The sequence below is a fragment of the Sciurus vulgaris genome, assembly GCF_902686455.1.
Source record: "Sciurus vulgaris genome assembly, chromosome: 16".
NCBI lineage: Eukaryota > Metazoa > Chordata > Mammalia > Rodentia > Sciuridae > Sciurus > Sciurus vulgaris.
The window spans coordinates 47,743,423-47,766,109 of record NC_136477.1 but is presented as its reverse complement, the minus strand read 5'-3'; the positions used below and the strand labels follow the sequence as shown (position 1 = coordinate 47,766,109).

The 22,687-nt window shown below is 42.1% G+C and overlaps 1 protein-coding gene across 6 annotated transcripts in view; it reads left to right on the top strand.

Annotated features, from left to right (window-relative positions):
* The window catches only part of FLNB (filamin B), a 144,561-nt gene that overhangs the window by 68,346 nt on the left and 53,528 nt on the right, over positions 1-22,687 (top strand). For all 6 annotated transcript variants that reach the window (XM_079116385.1, XM_079116384.1, XM_079116388.1 and 3 more), the window contains exons 5-16: positions 6,379-6,497; positions 7,273-7,350; positions 9,066-9,228; positions 9,789-9,986; positions 13,374-13,511; positions 14,965-15,091; positions 17,105-17,241; positions 18,630-18,823; positions 19,825-19,938; positions 20,765-20,908; positions 21,126-21,249; positions 21,583-21,743. In XM_079116385.1, coding sequence (XP_078972511.1) covers positions 6,379-6,497; positions 7,273-7,350; positions 9,066-9,228; positions 9,789-9,986; positions 13,374-13,511; positions 14,965-15,091; positions 17,105-17,241; positions 18,630-18,823; positions 19,825-19,938; positions 20,765-20,908; positions 21,126-21,249; positions 21,583-21,743 — 1,697 coding nt within the window. The remainder of the gene's footprint in view (positions 1-6,378; positions 6,498-7,272; positions 7,351-9,065; positions 9,229-9,788; positions 9,987-13,373; positions 13,512-14,964; positions 15,092-17,104; positions 17,242-18,629; positions 18,824-19,824; positions 19,939-20,764; positions 20,909-21,125; positions 21,250-21,582; positions 21,744-22,687) is intronic.

Genomic DNA, 22,687 nt, shown 5'->3' with positions numbered 1-22,687 from the left:
ATTCATTCATTCATTTATCTATCTATCTATCTATCTATCTATCTATTTTTTAATTTATTTGCAGTGCTTAGGGATTGAACTCAGGATCTCACAAATGCTACGCAAGTGCTCTACAACCGAGCCACATTCCCAGCCCTGGTATTGAGGATTTACTTAAAATATCTTTTAAAGACCCAGTAAATATTTATAGTTGAAAAATGTGAGGTCTGCAGTTGGTGTTAAAAATGACTCAGAAGGAGGAAGAGGTCAGAGTGAAAGTGAGAGGACTAGATGGAGTGGATGGTTGTTGAAACAAGATGGTGGGTACACAGGGCTCATTGGAGAGCTCTCTACCGCTGTGTGGGTTTGGAATTCTCTATAATAAAACTTTTTTTTAAAGTAAAATTTAAATTATTGTTTCTGGGTAGATGAAGCAGGACTTCTAGTTCTTCCTGCGAAGTACCACTAAATACCCTGGGTGTCAAATGTTAAGATGAATAGACAGTTGGATGGAAATTTCAGAGCTGAAAAATACAATAAATGAAATAAAAACTCATATGATCAATAGCAGAATGGAAGGACAGAGTAAAGAACCAGAGACCTGGAAGATGGAACAAAAGATATTACCCAATCTGAAAAAGAGAAAGTACAGAGCCTCAGGAACTTGTGGAATTATCACAGATCATCTAATATTCATGTTAGAGGAGACCCGGGAGAAGAAAAAGAGAGTAAAGCTAAAAAACAGTTCAAAGAAATAATGTTTGAAGACTTCTTAGTTTGGCAAAATGCATAAACCTATAGACTGAAGAAGTTGAGCAAACCCCAAACAGGGTAAATACTCCCCACCAAAAAACCAAACAAGAAACATCTCAGAAAACTGAAGATAATATGTTTGTTTATTTTTTTTTTGGTACTGGGAATTGATCTATGGGTGCCCTACCACTGAACCATGTCTCCAGTCCTTTTTATTTTTAATTTATAGACAAGGTCTTGCTGAATTGTTTAGGACTTTGCTAAGTTGCCCAGGCTGTCCTTGAACTTGTGATCCTCCTGCCTCAGTTTTCCAGGTTGTCAGATGATGGGTGTGTGTCACCACGCCAGCAAGATGTAAATTTAAAAGCAGTAAGAGAGAAGTGGCACCTTACCCAAAGGGGAAGAATAGTTAGAATAACAGTTTTCTTATTCAAAACCATGGAAGCCAGAGTGATGTAACACAACCTTTTTCAAGTATTGAAAGAGAAGAATTGTCAAGCCAGAATCCTATATCCAGGGAAAATATCCTTTAGGAATGAAGAGAAATCACTACATTCTGAGACAAAGGAAAACTGAAAGAATTTGTCACTAACATTCCTACCCAGAAAGATGGCCTTTTAAAGGAAATCCTTTGAATAGAAAGGAAATTTAAACTAAAGACGAAGTCTTGGAATAATAAGGAGTAGAACATGGTGAGTGAAAACGTGTCCTTCTGTAGTAGACTTCCCCAACAACCACAGACTACCAAAATTCAACCAGAATGAAGTAGATAACCCGAATTGGTCCTAAAATCATTAAGGAAATGTAATTTGTAAAATTTAAAAACTTCCAAAAGTTTTGTTGGAGACCCAGATAGTTTTGTTGGAGAATTCTACCAAACATTTAGAGGAGCATTTAAACCAATTTCACACAATCTCTTCCAGATAATATGAGGAAAGAAGACATATCAGTTCATTTTATGAAACCAATAACAAAACCTAAGATGATACCAAAAAAAGAAAACTGCAGACCAGTGTCCCTCAGAGTATAGATGTAAAAAGTCCTTCCCAAAATATTAGCATATAAAATGAATTACGTATCATGACCAAGTGGCATTTATTCCTCACATGCAAGGCTGGCTCACTGTTGGAAGAATCTGTCAATAGGATCTGCCATATTTAAGTCATAGGCTGACAAAGAAAAATTACATGGCCATATCAATTTGCAGAAAAGGCATCCGACAAACTTAAACATCCACCCATAAGAACTCAAAAGAGGAACAAGGAACTTTATCAGTTTAATAGAGTACCTACCTCAAGAAATCCACAGTTAACATCATAATTAGTGGTGAAAGCCTGAATGTGTTCCCCTAAGACTGTTATTGAACATAAAGGTGGAAGCTTCCAACAGTTAACTTAGGCAAGAAAAGACCATAAAAGACATACAGGGGCTGGGGTTGTGGCTCAGTGGTAGAGCACTTGTCTAGCATGTGTGAGGCACTGGGTTTGATCCTCAGTACCACATGAAAACAAATAAATACATAAGTAAATGATAAGATAAAAAAATAAAAAAGCACAGCATTATTTAAAAAAATAAAAAGACATACATATTGGAAAGTCAGAAATAAAAGTGTCCCTATTTTCAGATGAATGTCTCATTGTCTTTGTCGAAAAACCCAAAGAATCTTAAATACAAAAACAAAACCCAAAGTGGAAAAAACCCGCCTTGGATAAGTAAACTCAGAGAGGTCACAGGGTGCAAGAGCTGTGTACCAAACTCAGTTCTGTGTCAGTACAGGAGAGTGAACATATGGACCCCAGCATTAAGAATAGCAAACCATTTACAATTACTCAAAAGGAAAAATGAGAAATTGGTTTAAATTCAATGAAGCATGTATAGGGCTTGTATAGTAGAAACTGTAAAAATCGTGATGAAGAAGAAAGATCTAAGTAGCGAGGCATACTGTTTTGCATGGATTATAAATGTCAAACAGTGAAGATGTCAGTTCTTCCCCATATTGTCAGGTCAGCATAATTGCTATTAAGATCCCAGCAGTGGTAGCACGTTTGAGGCCCTGGTTCAATCCCTGACACAGCAAAAAAATTTAAAATGAGGTGGGGGGAAAAGAAAAAGAAAATAAGAATAACAAAAACTTAGCAAGCATTTCTGTAGATAGAGGCAGGATTCTTATTTTAAAAGGTGTATCGAGTAGCTGGGTGGTACAGCACGTGCCTAGCTTGCTTGAGGCCGTAGGTTCAATTCCCAGAACTACCACAAACAAACCCCACCACTCTTCTTCCTAAGATCTCTTTCTTCCACATTTATCAGAACAAGCCCCCCAAACAGTCCCAAGTCAGGCCATGTTGCCTATTTCACTCGGTGCCACCCAGTGACCTTAGGCAGATACTCTCCAGAGTGGCTTGCTCTTCTTGTCATTGTCAAGGGTCATTTGTGAGATGAAGAACTTGGGATCTGGGTTTTACTTCAACAGTGTTTTGAAACGAAACTTTTTTTTTGCGGTACTTGGGATCGAACTCAGGGCCTTGTGTTTGCAATGCAAGCACTCTACCAGCTGAGCTATCTCCCCAGCCCCGAAACAAAACTTTTTACAGCTAGGAGAATGAGAATGCAAGCTAAAATGTTTGTGAACCACATATCCAGCAAAGCACTTGCATCTAGAACATCTAAGGAACTTGGAAAACTCAGTAGTTGAAAAATGAACCGCGACAACCACTACCCAGAACTCATCAAACCATTCAGTTAGAAAATGGGCAAAAGGGGCTGGAGTTGTGGCTCAGTGGTAGAGCACTTGCCTCACATGCATGGGACACGGGGTTCGATCCTCAGCACCACACAAATAAATAAAATAAAGGTATTGTGGCCATCTACAACTAAAAAAAAAAAAAGAAAGAAAATGGGCAAAAGACAGGAACATTTTCTCTGTAGAGAATATACAAATTCCTAGTGGCATCTGAAAAACTGCTCAATATTGTTAGACATCAGAAAATGAGAATCAATACCAGTACCCTCTCAGGGGCTAAAATAAAAACTAGTGATAACACCAAATGTTGGTGAGGATGCAGAGAAACTGGATCTGGATCACTCCTACTTTGCTGGTGGAAATGTAAAGCTGAGACACAACTTGGCCGTATCTTTCAAATCAAAACAACTGAAATCCCAGCTGCTCAGGAGGTTGAGGCAGGAGTGTCACAAATTCCAGGCCAGCCTCAGGAACCCAGCAAGACCCTGTCTCCAAAAAAAAAAAAAAAGGAGGCTGGAATGTGCCTCAGTGGTTAAGTACCCCTGGTACCATAAAACCAAAACAATACAACTAAACACACAACTGTGATACAGTCCAACAGTTACACTCCTTGGCATTTATCCCAGAAGTATGAAAACTCATTATATAAGAAAACTTTTTTCTTTCTGTACTGTCACAACTATGGGAGAAAGCTGTTTTGTTTACCCTCAGTACTTGGACTTCTGGTTACCAAACTGATTTTTTTTCTCACCTTGACCATTATTCCAATTCATTATTCAGCAACTGCGTGTCTTGTAATCCAGTTTGATTCTGTCACTGTCTGGAGGCAGCACAGGCACCTCAGGTTATGGGCTCAGTCCTTAACTGTCCCCATTGCAGACATTAGTCACAAGGGATGGATCCTTAAGTTCACTCACAACTTCTGTTGGGGCTCACAGAACTCAGGAAGCACTTACCTTTGCTGACATCATAACCAGATAAAAATGGACACTCGATAAGGAGGTCTAAAGAGTTAGGTTCAAAAGGGTCCTAAATACAGGAGGTTCTGTCCCTGTGGAGGTGGGGATGGGCCATCCTCTTGGCAGTGAATGTGTTCACCAACCCGAAGCTTACTGAACCTTTCATCTCAGGGATTTTTATGGAGGTGTGATCAATACTAATCTCTATCTCCTTCTCCTCTTAAAAGGATGAAGGTAGGGCAGGGCTGAAAGTTCTAGGCTTCTAATGTCAGGTCTTTCTGGAGTCTAGCTCCCAGGTAGGAACCCACCAAAAGTAGCCTCATTACAACAAAAGATGCTCTTACCTAGGAAATTCCCAAAAGGTTTTAGGAGTCTTGTGTCAGGGACTGGGTTGAAGACCAAACATTGGAGCAGAAAGTACTCCTAGACCTTTGCACCTGGGAGTTTTAGGAGCTCTGTGTCAGTAGCCAGGGGGAGATATTTACACATATTTACACATACAATTATTATTTCACGTTTATGTTCTCACAAACCTATATGTGAATGTTTATAGCAGCTTTATAAGTAATAGCTAGAAACAACCCACATATCCTGAATGATCAAACAATCCCCCCACATGGAATATTACTCAGCAATGAAAAATAAGTATTGTTATAAGCAGCAACTTGGATGAATCTACAGAGAATTCCTAATGTAACATACTTGAAGTGGTGAAATGGTAGAGATGGAGATGAAGATTAGTGGTTGTCAGGGGTAAGAAGAGGGTGGAGTAGGAGGGAAGCGGGTAAGACTGAAGAGATCAACATGAAGGATCCCTGTGGTGATATAGTATTCTGTGTCTTGATTCTGTCAATGTCAATACCCTGATTGTGATACCATACCTGGTTGTAGTGTACAGTATTATACTGTAGTTTTGCATAATGTTAACCATGGTGGGGGGAACTTGGTAAAGGGTATTGTATCTTACCCCTGCATGTGAATCTATTTCAAATTAATTCATTTGGTTATTTTAAAATAAAAAAATTGAATTGAAAAATGATTGAATATGATTTTTAAAAAACTTAATCAAGGTAATCAAGGGCTGGGGATATAACTCAGTTGGTAGAGTGCTTGCCTTGTAAGCCTAAGGCCCTGGGTTCAATCCCCAGCACCTCCAAAAAAAAAAAAAAAAAAAAAAAAAAAAAAAGGAGGTAAAGGAGCAACGGAGCAACTACCCCCCACTGGTCCTTCTACCTCTGTGGCACAAAGAGCCATCAACACTACCACATTCTGGTGGCAGTTATCAGGGCCCAGGACACCAAAGCAACTCCACCACTGGGACTGTTCTCCCCAAAACCTACCAATCCCAGTATAAGAAGACATCAGGGCTGGGCATGGGGACCCCTGCCTGTAATCCCAGCAGGCTGGGAGACTGAGGCAGGAAGATCTTGAGTTCAGAGCCAGCCTCAGCAAAAGCAAGGCGCTAAGCAACTCAGTGAGACCCTATCTCTAAAAAAAATACAAAATAGACTGGAGATGTGACTTGGTGGTCGAGTGCTCCTGAGTTCAATCCCTGGTGCTCCTCACCTCACAAATAAAAACAAAAACAAAAAACACCAAAAAACAAGAACAATCCATACAGAATGGTGTTTGATGAAAAAATGAGCCTTCTACCCCCAACCTTCCCATGTTGCTTCCCATAAGGCAAGCTCTGCCACTAGTTACCAAACACATTGTGTTTCACTGTTGTATGGACTCTTACCTGAATTGCCCTATTTCAGAATTGGGTATTGCTTATTTAACATGGGCAAAAATAAGGCTTTGGACCTGTCTAATTATCCTGACCATGACAGTTTGTCTGTCTCACATGGGATCTTCAGGGTGTGGTCCCACCTCTGTTCCCTGAGAGAGGCAAAGCAGTTGATGACCTGGCCCAGCTTGTAACATGCTTGTGTAAATTCTTGATAGGAATTGAGCCCACTGGAAACATGGTGAAGCAGCCAGCCAAATTCACTGTGGACACCATTAGCGCTGGACAGGGAGATGTGATGGTGTTTATCGAGGACCCAGAAGGGAACAAAGAAGAGGTATGTTCTCTCCTGTCCAGAATCCCCTGGGCATCTTCAACAGGTTCAGGTTCTGTGCCTCTGTTTTCTACATTTTAGCTCACAATGAAAATGTTCCTTGTCAAAAGGATACTGAAACTCACAGTGGTTAAAGTAACTTTCCTGAGAGCTATGCTTTGAAATGTAATAGAAATTGATTCCCAAGAGCACAGTGTTTATCAAATAAAGGATGCTTTGGATTTGGTAAAGGCCTTATTAATTGAGGTGTTAGATACTGGTGATTCTTGCTCCCTTCACTTTTTTCCCACACTGACCTGTCTTTGGATCCTTTCGTAGGACCTTTATACATGCTATTCTTGCTGTTTACGTATTTTCTTAGGACTATATTTTATTGGTAGCATTTAGCACAATCTGAAATTCTAAGCTTACTTATATACTGTCTGTTTTTCCCTCTGGGCCAGAGACATGCCCAACTTGCTTATTATTTTATCTGGCATTTCATAAGCTCTTAATAACTTCTGATCCGATAAAGGTTTGCGTTACTTGCTTCATGTTCTCCCTCACCTGGAGAGTGCCAACCCTGAGATGATGAGTCTTGCATTGGCGCCGTCTGGTCTTATTGCTGTGACTTTGGGCTGCCTCTCTCTTGGCATCTTCTACAGGAATGGTGGGACAGGAAATAGCAAGCACCTCCAGGGTTCCTGAGCTGCCCGCTTGCTGCAGGACCTGGCTGGCGCAACATGCTCTTTACTTACTCCTGGCACCTTCTCTAACTAATTTTCATCTTCCCTTCCAGGCACAGGTGACCCCTGACAGTGACAAGAACAAGACATACTCTGTGGAATATCTGCCCAAGGTCACCGGACTGCACAAAGTAAGAATAGGCACCATGGCTCTAGCTCGGGCTGCTCTTTGGGCTTTTTTTGATATATGCACAAGAGATCTTAGGAAGTGGAGTGTTTTTTGGGTGGTGGTACTAGGTTTGATCCCAGGGCCTCTCACATGCTGGGCAGGCACTCTGCCACTGAGCTTCATCCACCCCCAGCACAGAAAGAGTGGCTTTCTTGAGCTAACTTCAGGTCTTTATATATATATATATATATATATATATATATATATATGTATTATTTTCGAAGTTTATAGACCTTTATTTTATTCATTTATTTATATGTGGTGCTGAGAATCGAACCCAGTGCCTCATGCATACCAGGCAAGCACTCTACCACTGAGCCACAACCCCAGCCCCTAACATCAGGTTTTTGAAATATCTATGCTTATTGTAGAAAAATTTGAAATCCCTGTGAATCTATCTTGAGATATTAGCCAATCAATCTTAAGATATTAGCCATTGTTGAAACCCCACAGGCGAGTTCTATGTAATGTCATAAGATCTAACTCTACCTCATGGGGCCACTGAATGCCTGGAGTATAGATGCTACAGTGACTAAGCGATGGGCCCTTTGTCCTTAGTGCTTTCTTGAAGTTCCCTTGGAGGTAATCTGAAGGGTCTGTCTACATTGAGGGATTGAGGAGCCCAGCTAACTATAGCAGGGGAAGTGGCCCACTCGACACCTGGGGCAATGACTGGGATGGAGCCCCCAGGCTCTTCCCCTCAGCAGCTAGAGTTCTGTCTGAGATGGTATCCACGTGGCCTGGAGGGCAGGACCTTAGGCAGCCTGCATTGTAGGAGACTTGGATGATGAAGGAGTGTGCCCTTTGTTGAAAGAAAGCTCTCAACAGCACGCCACGGCTAATCCCTGTGTACCAGGCCCATATTGAGACATAGATGCTACTCACTACCTTGGGCTTTTGTGAATTCACCTGGAACTTTGGCCTTAGTTTTTTTTATACTCTTAGAGCGTCATGAATTTGGGAAAAAAAGAAGTCTTACAGGGAAGCATTTATGATGTCATTCATTCATTCCAGCCAAGTATGGGTTCACATGAAACCCAACCCAAATCTCTTGAACAATTTCAATGATGAGAACTATGACTCAAGTTGCAGATGGAAATTATTGTACTTTGTCTCAAATCCATGTATCTAAGAATGATCTTGTTCCCTTGAAAAACACTTTGACACTGGATTTGGAATCTTACAGTGCATTAAATTCTGGGGGAATAGTAGCCTGTTCTGCAGCCCTCTTTACATGTCTAGAGATTCATGTATAAGTGGTTATTAAGGACTGGGGTTGTGGATCAGTGGTAAAGCACTTGCCTAGCACGTGCGAGGCACTGGGTTTGATTCTCAGCACTGCATTAAAAATAAAGAAAAATAATAAAAGTCCATCAACAACTAAAAAAAAAAACTAAAAAATAAGTGGTTATTAATTTCCTGTTAGAAAGGCTAATTGTAGTGGTTTGTGTGTATGTATTTTGCTAAAGGCATGATGTCCCAGACATAGCCTGAGGCCAATGGGGTCAGTGTGGTCCCCACTGAGGCTGCTTTACTTGCTCCTGGTTTCAGCTCTTTTTGTGTGTACACTCTTGAGAAGATGGAAAGAAGGTCATCCGTGCATGAGGCTTGCTAGTTGTCTTTGAGGCATGGAGAAGAAATTAAAGGAATTGTAGCTCACCTATTTGTCATTTGCAGGTCACAGTCCTCTTTGCAGGACAGCACATCTCCAAAAGCCCATTTGAAGTGAATGTTGACAAAGCCCAGGGAGACCCCAGCAAAGTCACTGCAAAAGGCCCAGGGTTGGAAGCTTCAGGAAATATTGCCAATAAGCCCACCTACTTTGACATCTATACGGCAGGTAATGTGCCATTTCTCCATGGATTGGACTTTTGGGCTTTCTTCCACAGCCTGAATTACAATCCTCAGGAACTTGAAGGCTTGAGATACCCTACCTCTTGTCTTTTAGATGGAATAAACAACAAAAATAACTTTTTCAAATGTGTGAGTTGTTTTTCAAAACAAGCTTTTCTTTTTGAAAGACCTATCCTCAGATTTCACTTTTGATTAATAATTGTTTTCTTTATGAGTGTCTGACTTCACCAAATTTTCCAAAGACACTAAAGTTTAACACTCATCTACTAGATCAAATTCTGTGCAAGGCCTTGTAGGGGGACAAGGAATAAATAAGACATTGTCTTGAATTTGTTGGTTTTCTTTTCAATGTAGAAAACAGAAAACAGAAAAATGTGAAAAAGGAGAAGTTCAGTACTAGTCCCCACCCCAAGATAATGTCTGTGAACACCTTGGTGTGACCTTCCCAAGTACCTCTCTGCCCCTTTTGTTTGCAATTTGCACTGGTCAATAGTGAGCTTTCTGAGAGGGGGAACTTGGACTCTTGAAATGCTTGCTCTTTCACAGGAGCTGGCGTGGGTGACATTGGTGTTGAGGTGGAAGATCCCCAAGGGAAGAACACCGTGGAGTTGCTTGTGGAAGATAAAGGAAACCAGGTGTATCGATGTGTATACAAACCGCTGCAGCCTGGCCCCCACGTGATCAAGGTCTCCTTTGCTGGGGACACCATTCCCAAGAGTCCCTTCGTGGTGCAGGTTGGGGAAGGTGAGTGCCAGGGTGGCCAAGTACATCTGCTTCTGGCATAGATGCTGATGGTGTATGCTTGGGCTCTGAGGCCTTGAAAGTGATTGAGGCCTGACTCTGAGCTGTCCTCTCTTCTCCTTCTGCCAGATCCACTTCAGTGGGAAATGATTTCTTTTCCTCAGTGTGTTAATACTAATATAGTTTTCTGTCACTGTAACAAAACACCTGAGATAATAAAATTAATAGGAGGAAAAGTTTACATAGAGGAAAGGGTCACTGTTTCAAAGGTTGCATTTTCTGGTTGCTCGATCCTGTTGTCTTTGGGACTGTAGTGACACAATATATCATGGTAGGAGTGTGTGGCAGAGGACCTGCTCCCCTCATGGCAACTGGGAAACAGAGAGAGACAGTAGGGGACTGGGATTCCAGTATCCCCTTCAGGGACACATCCCCAGTAACCTAACTTCCTCCCATTAGGTCTCACCTCTTAAAGGTTTCACCATCTCCCAACAGTGCCACAGGTTGGGAACCAAACTTATGGACCACATTGGGGGACATTTTAGATCCAATTCATAGGACAGATTGAGCATCCCTAATCCAAAAATATGAAATCTGAAATGCTTCAAAACCCAAACAGTTTTAAAAACTGACATGATCCTCAAAATAGTTTCAGATTTTGGAGTGGTTTGGATTTTCTGATTAGGAGTGTTCAACCAGTAAAGTCAATGCACACTTTCCACAAACAAACAAAACATCAACAGAAACCCCCTGAAATCTGAAATGGTTTTGGTCCCAAGTATTTTGGAGAAGGGATGCTCAATCTGTATCTTTTACAAGTCACACATGGACCAAAGTATTAGCTCATTTAATGGGTTAACTCCTCAAAACACTCCTACAGAGGAGTTGGCACCTGTGACTGAGTTGGCAGCGGCAGGTGCCCTGCAGCCTCCATCACTTGGCATTGACTGACTGCCAGGCACTTAACATGACTGTATCCAATTGCCACACCAGCCCGTGTGCTACAGGTGTTGTTACTAGTGCCAGTTTGCAGGTGGAGACACTGAGGCTTGGCTTACACGAGGTATCAGCACTGTGAGGTATCACTAAGAGTAGCTGTGTGACCTCTGTGAACCTGCCGTTAACCACTCTGCTAAACTTCATATGCAACCAGGAGCACATATTTTCCTCTAATGTTAGACTCTCTTCTTCTGACTTGGTTGCTCTTTTTTTTTGTTTGTTTGTTTTCCAACTCTGCTGCCTTTTCTAACCAATACTTGCCTTTCCCTGTTCTGTCCTCCACATCTGCGTCTGTAGACTTGGCTTCTTCTTCCGAATCCTGCCTCTGGGCCAGCCTGGACCCCGAAGCTGTTGGCTTCCTAGTTGCGAAAACTGGGCCAGAGGCTTTTGCTTGGTAAGGGCTGGTTGGGTGGGGTGTCTGTGCCAGTTCTTTGTGCTTCTTGTGAATATCAGCTGAGTCTGTGCTGTTAGTGTGAGTTTGTTTCAGGAAATTCCTGTGTAGGCGTTGTTATAAATTGTGCAGCCAGACCCTAAACTTACTCTCTAATTGCATTTAAACATACCTAAGGCTCTGCAGGATGGCAGAAGATCTGATGGTTTCCTTCAAACTCTGCAACAACACTTATTGTTTACATGAATGGAGCAGTTACCCTTTTGATGTTGAGGCTTCTGCACATATTCAGAATTTCCATGAGTGTGTGTATATGTTTTAAGACACATTTAAACCTTCCGAGGAAGTCCTGTCATCCTGTTGTGACTTACTTCTGGTGTGACTATCTTTTCTCCCTTTGATAAAGAAAAATACAAAAACTCCCAACATGTTCAAACAAAACTTTTTTTGATATAAGGCATGAAAGAATTTGGAACAGTATTCGTAACTCAACTAGTGTTTCCCAAACTACTCTTACTCATGGACTATCTTCGTATTTCTGGCACATCCATTTCACCCATCACTTATATTATGCAGCATTTAATCAATAGACTTTCTCTTTGGATTTTTCTACCCTCCACTATAGTGATTTTATATGAAAAGAATCTTAGCCAGGTATGGTATATCAAACCTATAATTCTAGTTATACGGGAGGCTGACAGGAGAATCACCAGTTTGAATACAATCTGGGTAACTTAGCAAAACCCTATCTCCAAATAAAATAATGTAGTTCAGTATTAGAGCACAGTACCTTGTACCGCCTCCTGCCCAGTTACCACCCAGTTAATCCCTGTCAGGGGATTAATGTACTGATCAGGTTAAGGCTCTCATAATCCAATCATTTCACCTCTAAACTTTCTTGCATTGTCTCACACATGAGCTTTGGGGTGACATATCTAAATCATAACAGTGCTACCATAAACTTCCACCTACAATTTCTCTAACTCCAAGTGTGCCTCTTCAGGGAGCAGGGTTTTGCCTACTAACCAGCTGAGGATATTGCGGGGAAGAGGAGCCACATGAGGACTCATCTTCCTTCCACCCAGCAGAGAGTCTCTTCTTCTGGAGCCTGTGAACCCTAGTGTATAGAGAGTGCTGTCACATGTGCAATGTGAGATTTGGAAAGGAAAAGTCACTTAATAGATAACAGGACATTGCCCTCATTCATTTCCCATATCTATTTGATGAGAAGGTTGCCTCTGCTGGGCAAAGATGACCTAAGGCACAAAGGTGTCTCTTGTCAACCTTCTCACTAACTCATGGAGTAGTAGTTTTATGGACTTCTCATGTAAGAAATGTTAGAAGCTACCTTAGTCCTTAACTTTTAGGTAGACCCAGAAATCAAGTCAGGAGTGTGGCATTTACTGCTGATTCTTGCTTTTGTGGCTTTTCATTGCCAAGGGCCTTGTAACAGTCAGCACTGAAAGGTCTGCTGAACTGGTCTCTTTTGGCCCTCTGTTGTTTTGTCTGGCTGTTCATGTGGCGGACAACAGCAATGATTAGAACTTTAGAAATGGCTGACCCAGGGTTTGGAACACAGATATTTTCAAGCACTATATTTTCTAAGTCAACTTGAAAAAGTCTAGCCTTCCCAATTATTGGGCCCTTGAGAATGGCAGTGAGGTTTGAATAATGTCCAGCATTCAGTCCTAACCTCCCCCTACCCTGTGAAAGGCTAAATGCCAGGACTCAGGAGCACAGTGCAGATTTGCTGCATTCTCCTGTTTTTATTGCCAAAGTAACTTTCCCCAGCCTTCTGTGGTGTGGTTGGACAAGGTTACGCTGTGTCCTTCTTTGCTGGTTAGTGTGCTCCCTGAATGGCACCCCTGGTTTTGGGCAACTGCTGCATATTCTTTGTGCAAAGCAAACATTTTTTTGGTGGGTGGCTCCAAGTTACCTTGGCTTTTTCATCTGTGCCTAAAAACTGAAAGGTAGAACTGTTGTCAAAACTGTGCTTGCAGCCTGCAGTCCAAATGCCTGCCGGGCCAGTGGTCGAGGCCTGCAGCCCAAAGGTGTCCGCATCCGGGAGACTGCAGACTTCAAGGTTGACACCAAAGCTGCTGGAAGTGGAGAGCTCAGTGTAACCGTGAAGGGTCCTAGTAAGTGCCTTCTTTCTCCATCTCAGGTGTGGTTTTGGCAAATTTTTCAATCATGGTATTTTGGATTTCACCCCACGTCCAGATTGATTTATCCCAAAGAACCATAACAAAGATTTGAGACTTTCTGGCTTCCATGGGAAAAGGAGCAGAAATTGATTAGTATTGTCTACCCTGGATATGGGCTAGAACTGTGGGGGACTTGACAGCCTTACATAATGTTAACACTTCTGGGAGTAGGGAAAGTGGTGAACGAGTTAGGGAAATGTTGCTGTGGGAACAACTTGAAGTGATCCATTTTTTCTTTGAGGATACCTAGCCCCTGAACAGAAGGTTCTTAACTCAAGATCACATAGCTTGTAGGCGCCTGATGATTTCCCCAATACAGGTTGCATTTTATTGACTGAAATTATGTCAGTTACTAAAATTAGTGCTTCTAGAAGGGGAATCATAGTCTTCCTGTTGAAGTTTTCTTTGTAGATAGATACATGGAAGGCAACTTAAACCCAGCGTCCCATTCTTTACTCCCTCTTTTGGGGAGGAAGATAGGAGACATGAGGTTGAGTATCTTCCCTGTTCACAAGTTTTCCCCTAGAACAGAAGCACTTCTGCATTTCTGGTTGCAAGTATAGCTTACTGGTGGGTTTTTCTCACCTTCTGTGATGCCATCAAATTGGGGCAGAAGGGTTTGAAGTTCCAAAAAGTTAATATTTGATCTCGGAGCACCAAGTTTTGGAGCAGAATGTGCCCTGAGGGCATCCAAGGTTCCAGACTGCCCAGATCTGGAGTCAAGCTGTGCTGCGTCTACCCTCCCTCCCAGCTTGTTGCAACAGGAGTCAGGGAGACATGTTTTCCTGACCTTGGAGACTTGCTTGACTCAACGGCTTTCCTGGCCAAACCTCAGGGCTCAACATAAAACAAGTTCCTGCCTGATGGCTGGGCCTGGGGTTTGTGGTATAGCATTTAAAACCCATCTTCTCATAGATAGCATACACAAGGGTTTTATGGCTTTCGTTGTCCAGGTTTAGCAAAAAAAGTGGGAGAAAAAAAAAAAAAATATCCTGGGATGCATGATTCAACCAAATACTCATAAAGGTTCTCCCTCCCCAGTGTTTGAGGGAGGCTCGAAGGGTAACTATTGGGAAATGTTGAAATGTAACTAGATTTCTCTTTGCATAGATCCAGGAGGTTCAGCACCTCAGTGCCCTCATAGCTGAGAGAACTGTCCCCAAAGCCACTTTGCTATGCAATCTTCCATTTCTTTATACTTTGAAGCAGAGATGGGTCTGCTTTTAGCTTTGGAGTTCTCTCCCAGATTTTTTAGGGTCTGACACTCTGCAGTGGCCCACTTGGTTCTTAGATGGCTTGTGCCTTATGGATCTCACTACCTTTCTGTTCTTATCATCGTTGTGAGGCTAGGATTGCTCTGGAAAGATTGTGTGCTTCCTTCCCACAGAGGGCCTGGAGGAGCTGGTGAAGCAGAAAGGCTTTCTGGATGGGGTCTATGCATTTGAGTATTACCCCAGCACCCCAGGGAAGTACAGTGTTGCCATCACTTGGGGGGGACACCACATTCCAAAGAGGTGAGTCCTGGAATGGTGATGCTGGGGATGCATCTTCTCCTGCTCTGCTCAGGGTAGACTCACAGGCTGCTGCTTCCCAGACTGCAGGGAAGAAAGAGATCTCCTTTGTCAAAAGCTGCCCCCACCCCCGCTCCAGCCTAGCAGCACACAGACACTTGGCTTGTTCTCAAAAGCAGCAGAAAGTTGCTGTGGTTTCAGCTGCCTTACTTTAAATCAAATGCTGGTGGTTCAGGGCTGGTGGGAGGCAGGGAAGCCAGAAGGCACAGTTAGAGAGAGCAATGGACTGTGTGTGTACACCCTCGTATAAACCGAGATTCTCTTTTTTCAATGAATGCCTCTGTTCACAAATGCCACGGAGGCACAGTCTGCTATGGTTTACATTAAAACCATCTACGTGAGTGCTGTCAGGGACCAAGGGACACCGTCTACAGCTTTGCTTTGTGGGCAGTGAAATTTCCACTCTGCACTCAAGTGTTTTCCAGCTCTCCTGGGGGCAGCTTTACATTCTGAATAGTTTAGTTTGCCTTGAGAAATATTTGAACATTACAGTAGGCCCCCTTATCCATGAGGGATATGTCCTAAAACTCCCAGTGGATCTCTGAAATGCAGGTCATTGCCAAGCTATATATTCTTTGTTCTTTCCTAGACATACATACCTGTGATAAGTTTGATTGATAAAATAAGCATATTAACAGCAGTAATTAATAATAAAATAGAAACAATTATAAAAACATACTATAATAAAAGTTATATGGATGTAGTCTTTCTGAAAGAATCTTTCTGTGCTGTGCTTACTCTTTTTGTGCTAATGAGATAAGGTAAAGAGAAGGATGTAGGTTTCCTAGTATAGCATTGGCTACTGTTGACCTGCTGATATGTACTTTGGATTGCATTTGACTGCATGTAATTTTTAGAAAGTGATGCCAAGGATAAGTGGGGACTATTGTATAGAGTTCTTAGTTTTTAGACAGACTTTTAAAAAACTTCCCACAACAAAGCTAAAGCATGTTTGTTTGCACATGTGATAAAACCTGTTGTGCTAGTCAGCTTTATGTCGCAGCGACCAAATGACCTGACAAGAGCAACTTAGAGAAGGAAGCTTATTTTGGGATGGTGATTTCAGAGGTTTAGTCCACGGTTCTGGGCCTGAGGTGACGTAGAACATCATGGTAGAAGGTTATGGTGGAGGAAAACTGCTTAGCTCATTGTAGCCATGAACCAGAGCGAAGACAGAGTCAAGGAGACAGGGACAAAATACATAATCCCCGCAGTACACCCTCATTGACCTACTTTCTAACTATGCGTCACCTTCCTACAGTTACCACCCAGTAATCCATTCAAATTTTAAAAAAAAAAATTATTTTTAATTTTTTAGATGTTTATAGACCTTTATTTTATTCATTTATTTATTTGTGGTGCTGAGAATTGAACCCAGTGCCTCACACATGCTAGGCAAGTGCTCTATCACTGAGTCATAACCCCAGCCCTCACTTGAATTATTAATCCATCATCTTATAGCTAATAAGGTTATAACTCTAATAATCTAATTGTTTCACCTCCTGTGTTAATGCAGGAACTTTTGGGGAACACTTCATATCTAAAACAGCCTACCTCTTCAACCTATTTTTCTTGTTATAGCAAAAGTAGGATATGGAGAAGACTGGGCTTTTTTTTTCTCTCCAGGGCTTATGTTCTGGAGAGACCTGCACACAAGAGGTCAGTGATCAGCAGGATATGCAAGGACTGAGGCTTGAGTGCCATCCCAGTGGCCCCTGAGCTCCCGAGGCAGCCATATTACATTATATTGTTGACATAATAATGGCTTTGGGGGGGACCTTTGTGGAGGAAGAGTTTGCCTGGAGTTTGGGACTCCTGGTGAAAGGATCAGTAAGTGGGAAGAATGTGTGTTAAGAGTTTTCAGCTGTAGTCAGTTCCTTCATCACTCTTCTTTAATGTCGCTTCTAAAAAAAGAAAAGAAAAGAAAAAATGTCGCTTCTATTCCCTTCCTTCTAGCCCCTTTGAAGTTCAAGTTGGTCCTGAAGCAGGCATGCAGAAAGTCCGTGCTTGGGGCCCTGGCCTCCATGGTGGAATTGTCGGGAGGTCAGCAGACTTTGTGGTGGAATCCATTGGCTCTGAAGTGGGGTCTCTGGGTAAGTGGAAGCAGCTGACCAGCAGCTTCTGGATGGCTGAGGATTATAGGACATGGGGTGTCTGGTGTTAGGCTGGGTGTGGGGGCCTTGTCCGACCTCAGCACCCTTAGCTTCCTGACCTCCTAACCACTTAAGGCCTTCTCTGGGTGCTACTATACAAATCCAGTTCTCTTTTTCCTCTTGTCTTCCCAGTTTCTACTGCCTCTGGTACCAGCATTTATTCATCTACTAGACATTGAGGGCAGAGGCCTTGTGTGGGTATTATGCCTAAACAGTTCTTGGAACATAGTAATCACTTAGCAAATATTGTTGACTGCCCTTAGTTTAGATGAATGAATGAATGAGTGAATTTTGCCAAAATTTAAAATTTGGAAACTAAATATTCTGTGGACCATAATATATTTTACATATACATCCAACTTTATATATGATCATTTTAGATTTAGATTTATATATGATCATTTTAGATTCAGCAAATCTTTTCCATAAAGGGCCAGATAACAAATATTTTGTGGACTGTTAAGGTCTTTGTCACAAATATGTGACTCTACCATTGTAACCTAAAAGCATCTGTAGAAAATATGTAAATGACTATGGTCCTGTTCCAGTAAAACTTTATTTATAAAAATCAACAGCCAGATTTGGCCCTTGAATGATTTAATGACCTTTTATATTATAGTTTAGTGACCCATTTTAGGTAAAGCAATTAGCAAAAAGGGGAAAAATAAAAAATCATATTTAATTTTCCATACTGGAAAGAGGAATCATCTTGGTATATTCTTCTCGTCTGCAGATAGTATCTTTTGGTATATCTGTCCAGACTTTTTTCACGTACGTACGTATACAAACATTGATCTGCCACGTAAACTGAAGCAATCTAGGGGAAGTCTTTATATTTTTATGCATCAGATAAATATGGGGTATGCCTTCCATTTTCTGTGGCTCCCATGGAATTCCATTGTATGGATCTATCTATTGTTGGGCTCTCCAGTTATTTCCAGGATTTGCTCTATAAACAATGCTGAGTGCATATTCTCAGTTATTTCCTTTAGATAAAAACCCAGAAGAGGTTTTGTTCAGGCAACGAGTGGGTGTCACTTTAAGGCTTTTGGCACGTCTTACCATATAACCAACCGAAAATTTTGCTGGTTCACGCCCAACCCCCCCCCCCCGCCCCCATTAGATGATGTAAGAAACAAATATATCTAATCAACCCTTCCATCTCCAGTAAAACCTGGTGACCTTGGTTTTATGGAAAAGGAACACAAACAAATTTTATTTTTCTGGCCAATGCTTGGCTTTTGGGGAGACAGAGGAAATGAACTGGTGGTAACAGAATAGATGCTTCCTGCCATGTAACCAGGCTGGCCTTTCCACCCCATCCCCAGGATTTGCCATTGAAGGCCCTTCCCAGGCAAAGATTGAGTACGATGACCAGAATGATGGATCATGTGATGTCAAATACTGGCCCAAAGAGCCTGGAGAATATGCTGTCCACATCATGTGTGATGACGAAGATATCAAGGACAGCCCATACATGGCCTACATCCACCCTGCCACAGGAGACTACAACCCAGACCTGGTGGGCTGCCTATCCTGTTCGATCTTGTCTTCTCTGGCCCCTGGCACTCCCTTAGCCCCCAGGCCTGCAGAATTGCCATAAGCAGCATGGCAGAGAAGGACTTTTGAGATTTTAGGAAGGGAATGGGTCTAAATTTGAATTCTGCTGGTACTCTTAGCATTTTGTAATGTTGGACAAGTAATTTACCTCCCTGACTCTTGGCATCTTCCGCTATAAAATGGGGATGATGGGAGCAGGGTCTACTTTCTCGAGCTTCTGGGATAATTCAAAATCACATGCAGAAAGATAGCTGTTAGCACAATCCCCGACCTGTGTAGGGGGCTCCACAGCTGCTAATTTCTTGCAATCTGGAGCATCCTATTTCAATCTTGCCACTTTCTGTAGTTATCATTTCAAGGTGTTCCATGGATAAGGGTTTTTTCCCTCAGCTCCTCTTCTCTCACATTGGATCAGGGTTTCCAAGGGCTTCCTCTCAAGCCTTTAGTAGGTTGCTAATCATCAAGTCTGAGCTAAGCCTTCAAATAGGTGACCCCATATCCCCTGTGTGCTGATTTTGACCCCTTTGGGGCAGTTCTGCAGAGGCCGAGGTCAGTTTGGGCTGGTAACTACCTTTCTTCAACTAGCTGCTAGTCCTTTGCTACCTGGGGGCTGCAGATTTTTGGACTCTTATCTCTGGTGAAAGTTTTGAATTTCCTCAAAGTGAGAACATTGAAACTGGGCATGGCCGAAGGTTCCTGCCCCCACTTACTACAAGTTCTGTCAGGATAAGGCAGGGGACCTGGACTGGTTTGGGCCTGGTTTTAGAGTTTTCATGGAAGGTTAATGATACTATTTATCTTTAAGTTACGGCCTATTGTAGCATTTTACTTCCTGTAACCATCCTGTTACATGGATACCATAAAATCAGGTGCAAATCATTTTGTTCTCCCCTTATTTACAGGTTATAGGACTTTATTTGGGGCATTGTACAGAAAGAGAATAATATTGTTCCTTTCCCCCAGGTCCAAGCTTATGGACCCGGTTTGGAGAGATCTGGGTGCATCGTCAACAACCCAGCTGAATTCACTGTGGATCCTAAGAATGCTGGAAAAGCTCCCTTAAAGATATTTGCTCAGGTAAATTTTGGGAGGCCACCTGTGCAAGTAATTGTCAGGTTGAAAGTAATGGAAAGAGATGTGGCTCAGTGATAAAGCACCTCTGGGTTCAATCCCCAGTACTCCGATGCCCCCCAAAAAAGTGTAATGGCAGGTCACTCAATGTACCTGATCCTCAGTTTTCTCATCTACACATTGAGAATGATCAGAATACTATCTCATGGAGTTACATGAGGATTAAATGAGACTAACATAAAGCAAGGTGTTTTTCATGATCTTTATGATTTGTAGTCTGTGGACAGATGTCTTGATTGTTTCAGACTACTCTGTAATATCATTCAGTTTGACTGAATCGACTTAGGTCTTGATAGGAAGTTTATAAACAAAATTAAAAAATGTTTAATTTAATTGGAATTGGCCAAAAAGAATTAAAAACAGAAATTGAAATTAAGAAGCATTGAGTGCTGTGGCTTTTTGGGGGCTGGGGGCAGATTTGCTCTTAATAATTAAAAATAAGTAAACAGACACGTGACAAGTGCCTGTAGTCCCTGCACTTGAGTTACTGAGGAGAAAGGATCACTTGAGCCCGGGAGTTTCAATCAACCTAAGCAACATGGTGAGACCCCATCTCAAAAGCAAACAAATAAAAAAAAAAAACTCACAAAGTAACAACAAATAAAAAACAGGCATGTAATATTTTGTCAGATGTTGTCATTGTATTGCGAGAGCTAGCATTTTGTGATTGCTCCATCAAGTTTTGTTGGGTGAATGTATGGTGACCTGGTTTGGTGGAGACCATGTGACTATGTGAGAGACACCTCTATTCCTAGCTCTGGCTCTTTTGCAGGATGGGGAAGGTCAGCCCATTGACATCCAGATGAAGAACCGGATGGACGGAACATATGCCTGCTCATATACCCCAGTTAAGGCCATCAAGCACACCATTGCCGTGGTCTGGGGAGGTGTGAATATCCCAAACAGCCCCTACAGGGTAGGTTGTGAGGCGAATCCTGGCTGATGTATGAAAAAGCTTGGCTGTACACCAGGTCTGGACTCCACGTGGCGAGACCCATCCTTGGTGGACCTTGAAAGGTGGCATGGTCTGAAGGGCGGCATGGTCTAGGTTGCCCCAAAGGACCGATTTCTAACCATGTTTTGCTGGGTCCATGTGGAGGAGTATTTGATGACTTTCTTCATGTCTTCTCTAGGTCAACATTGGGCAAGGAAGCCATCCCCAGAAGGTTAAAGTGTTTGGACCAGGTGTGGAAAGAAGTGGTCTGAAGGCAAATGAGCCCACTCACTTCACAGTGGACTGTACTGAGGCTGGGGAAGGTGAGATTGTGCTTCCCTCAACCCTGTGAGTGTTGCTGTTTGAGAAAAGAAGTTTTTGTAACTTTTGGAGGGCCAGGGAACTTTGAGCCAGGAAGTAGTCCCTCTGCCCAGGTGACTGTTCACCTAATGAACACTGTGTTGGTTCCTTGGTGACATCCTTCCTAATCCTCCATCCCTTTTCCGAAGCCCTAACTTACCACCTTCCCTTTCTTCCTTAGGTTTTTTTACTGGAAACTTCCCTATTGCTCTTTTAGGGTGTTAGTTTGAGCTACAAGTGATGCAAAGGACATGTTGTTTCTTGCAAACTGGTGCTAATAAGCTGGTCTCTTCTAGGTGATGTCAGTGTTGGCATTAAGTGTGATGCCCGGGTTTTAAGCGAGGATGAGGAAGATGTGGATTTTGACATTATTCACAATGCCAACGACACGTTTACAGTCAAATATGTACCGCCTGCTGCCGGGCGATACACCATCAAAGTTCTCTTTGCATCACAGGTATGTGTTGGGGCCTGGGAGGGAACAGAGGAAAGTGGGCCTGAGTTCTTTGAGGCTACCTTTTTGTGTATCTCCTTTTGGGTTTTTTTAGCAATAAGGAAGGTGTCTTGAGAATTTCACTCTGATTTTCTCTGGTTCCTTAAAGCCAAAAAGGGGAAAAATAAATTGTTGCCACTTTGTAAAAGAAGTCAATGGTTAAAAGCGGGTTCTAGAAAGAGACTGTTAAAAGCTATCTCAAGGAACTGGTGTTGTAGCTCAGTGGTAGAGCACTTGCCTGGTACCTGTGAGGCAATGGGTTCCATCCTCAGCACACATATAAATAAAATAAAGGTATTGTGTCCATCTAGAACTAAAAAAAAAAAAAAATTTAAAAATGGTATCTCAAGATTTTGATTAAAATGTAACTTCTAGATATTCTACTTAGGCTTTTTTTTTTTTTTTTTTTTTTGTAGTGAGCTGCATCCCAGCCTTTTTTTTTTTTTTTTTTAATTTTATTTTATTTTTATTTAAAATAATAGCACATATTTTTATGGGTTACTTTGGTGTTTCAATACATGTATACATTGTGGAATGATAAAATCAGGGTAAAATAGCCATCACCTCAAATACTTATCATTTGAGGGGGCAGTACCAGGGATTGAACTCAGGGGCACTCAGTCACTGACTGAGTCATATCCCCAGCCCTATTTTGTATTTTATTTTGAGATGAGGTCTCACTGAGTTGCTTAGCACTTCACTTTTGCTGAGGCTGGCTTTGAACTTGTGATTCTCCTGCCTCAGCCTGATGCATCCCAGTCTTTTTTATTTTTAGACAGGGTCTTGCTTAGTTGCTTAGGGCCTCATTAAGTTGCTGAGGCTGGCCTCAAACTTGCTATACTCTTGTTTTACCCTCTCCAAATCACTGAGATTTCAGGTGTGCACCACTCTATTAAAATTTTATACAG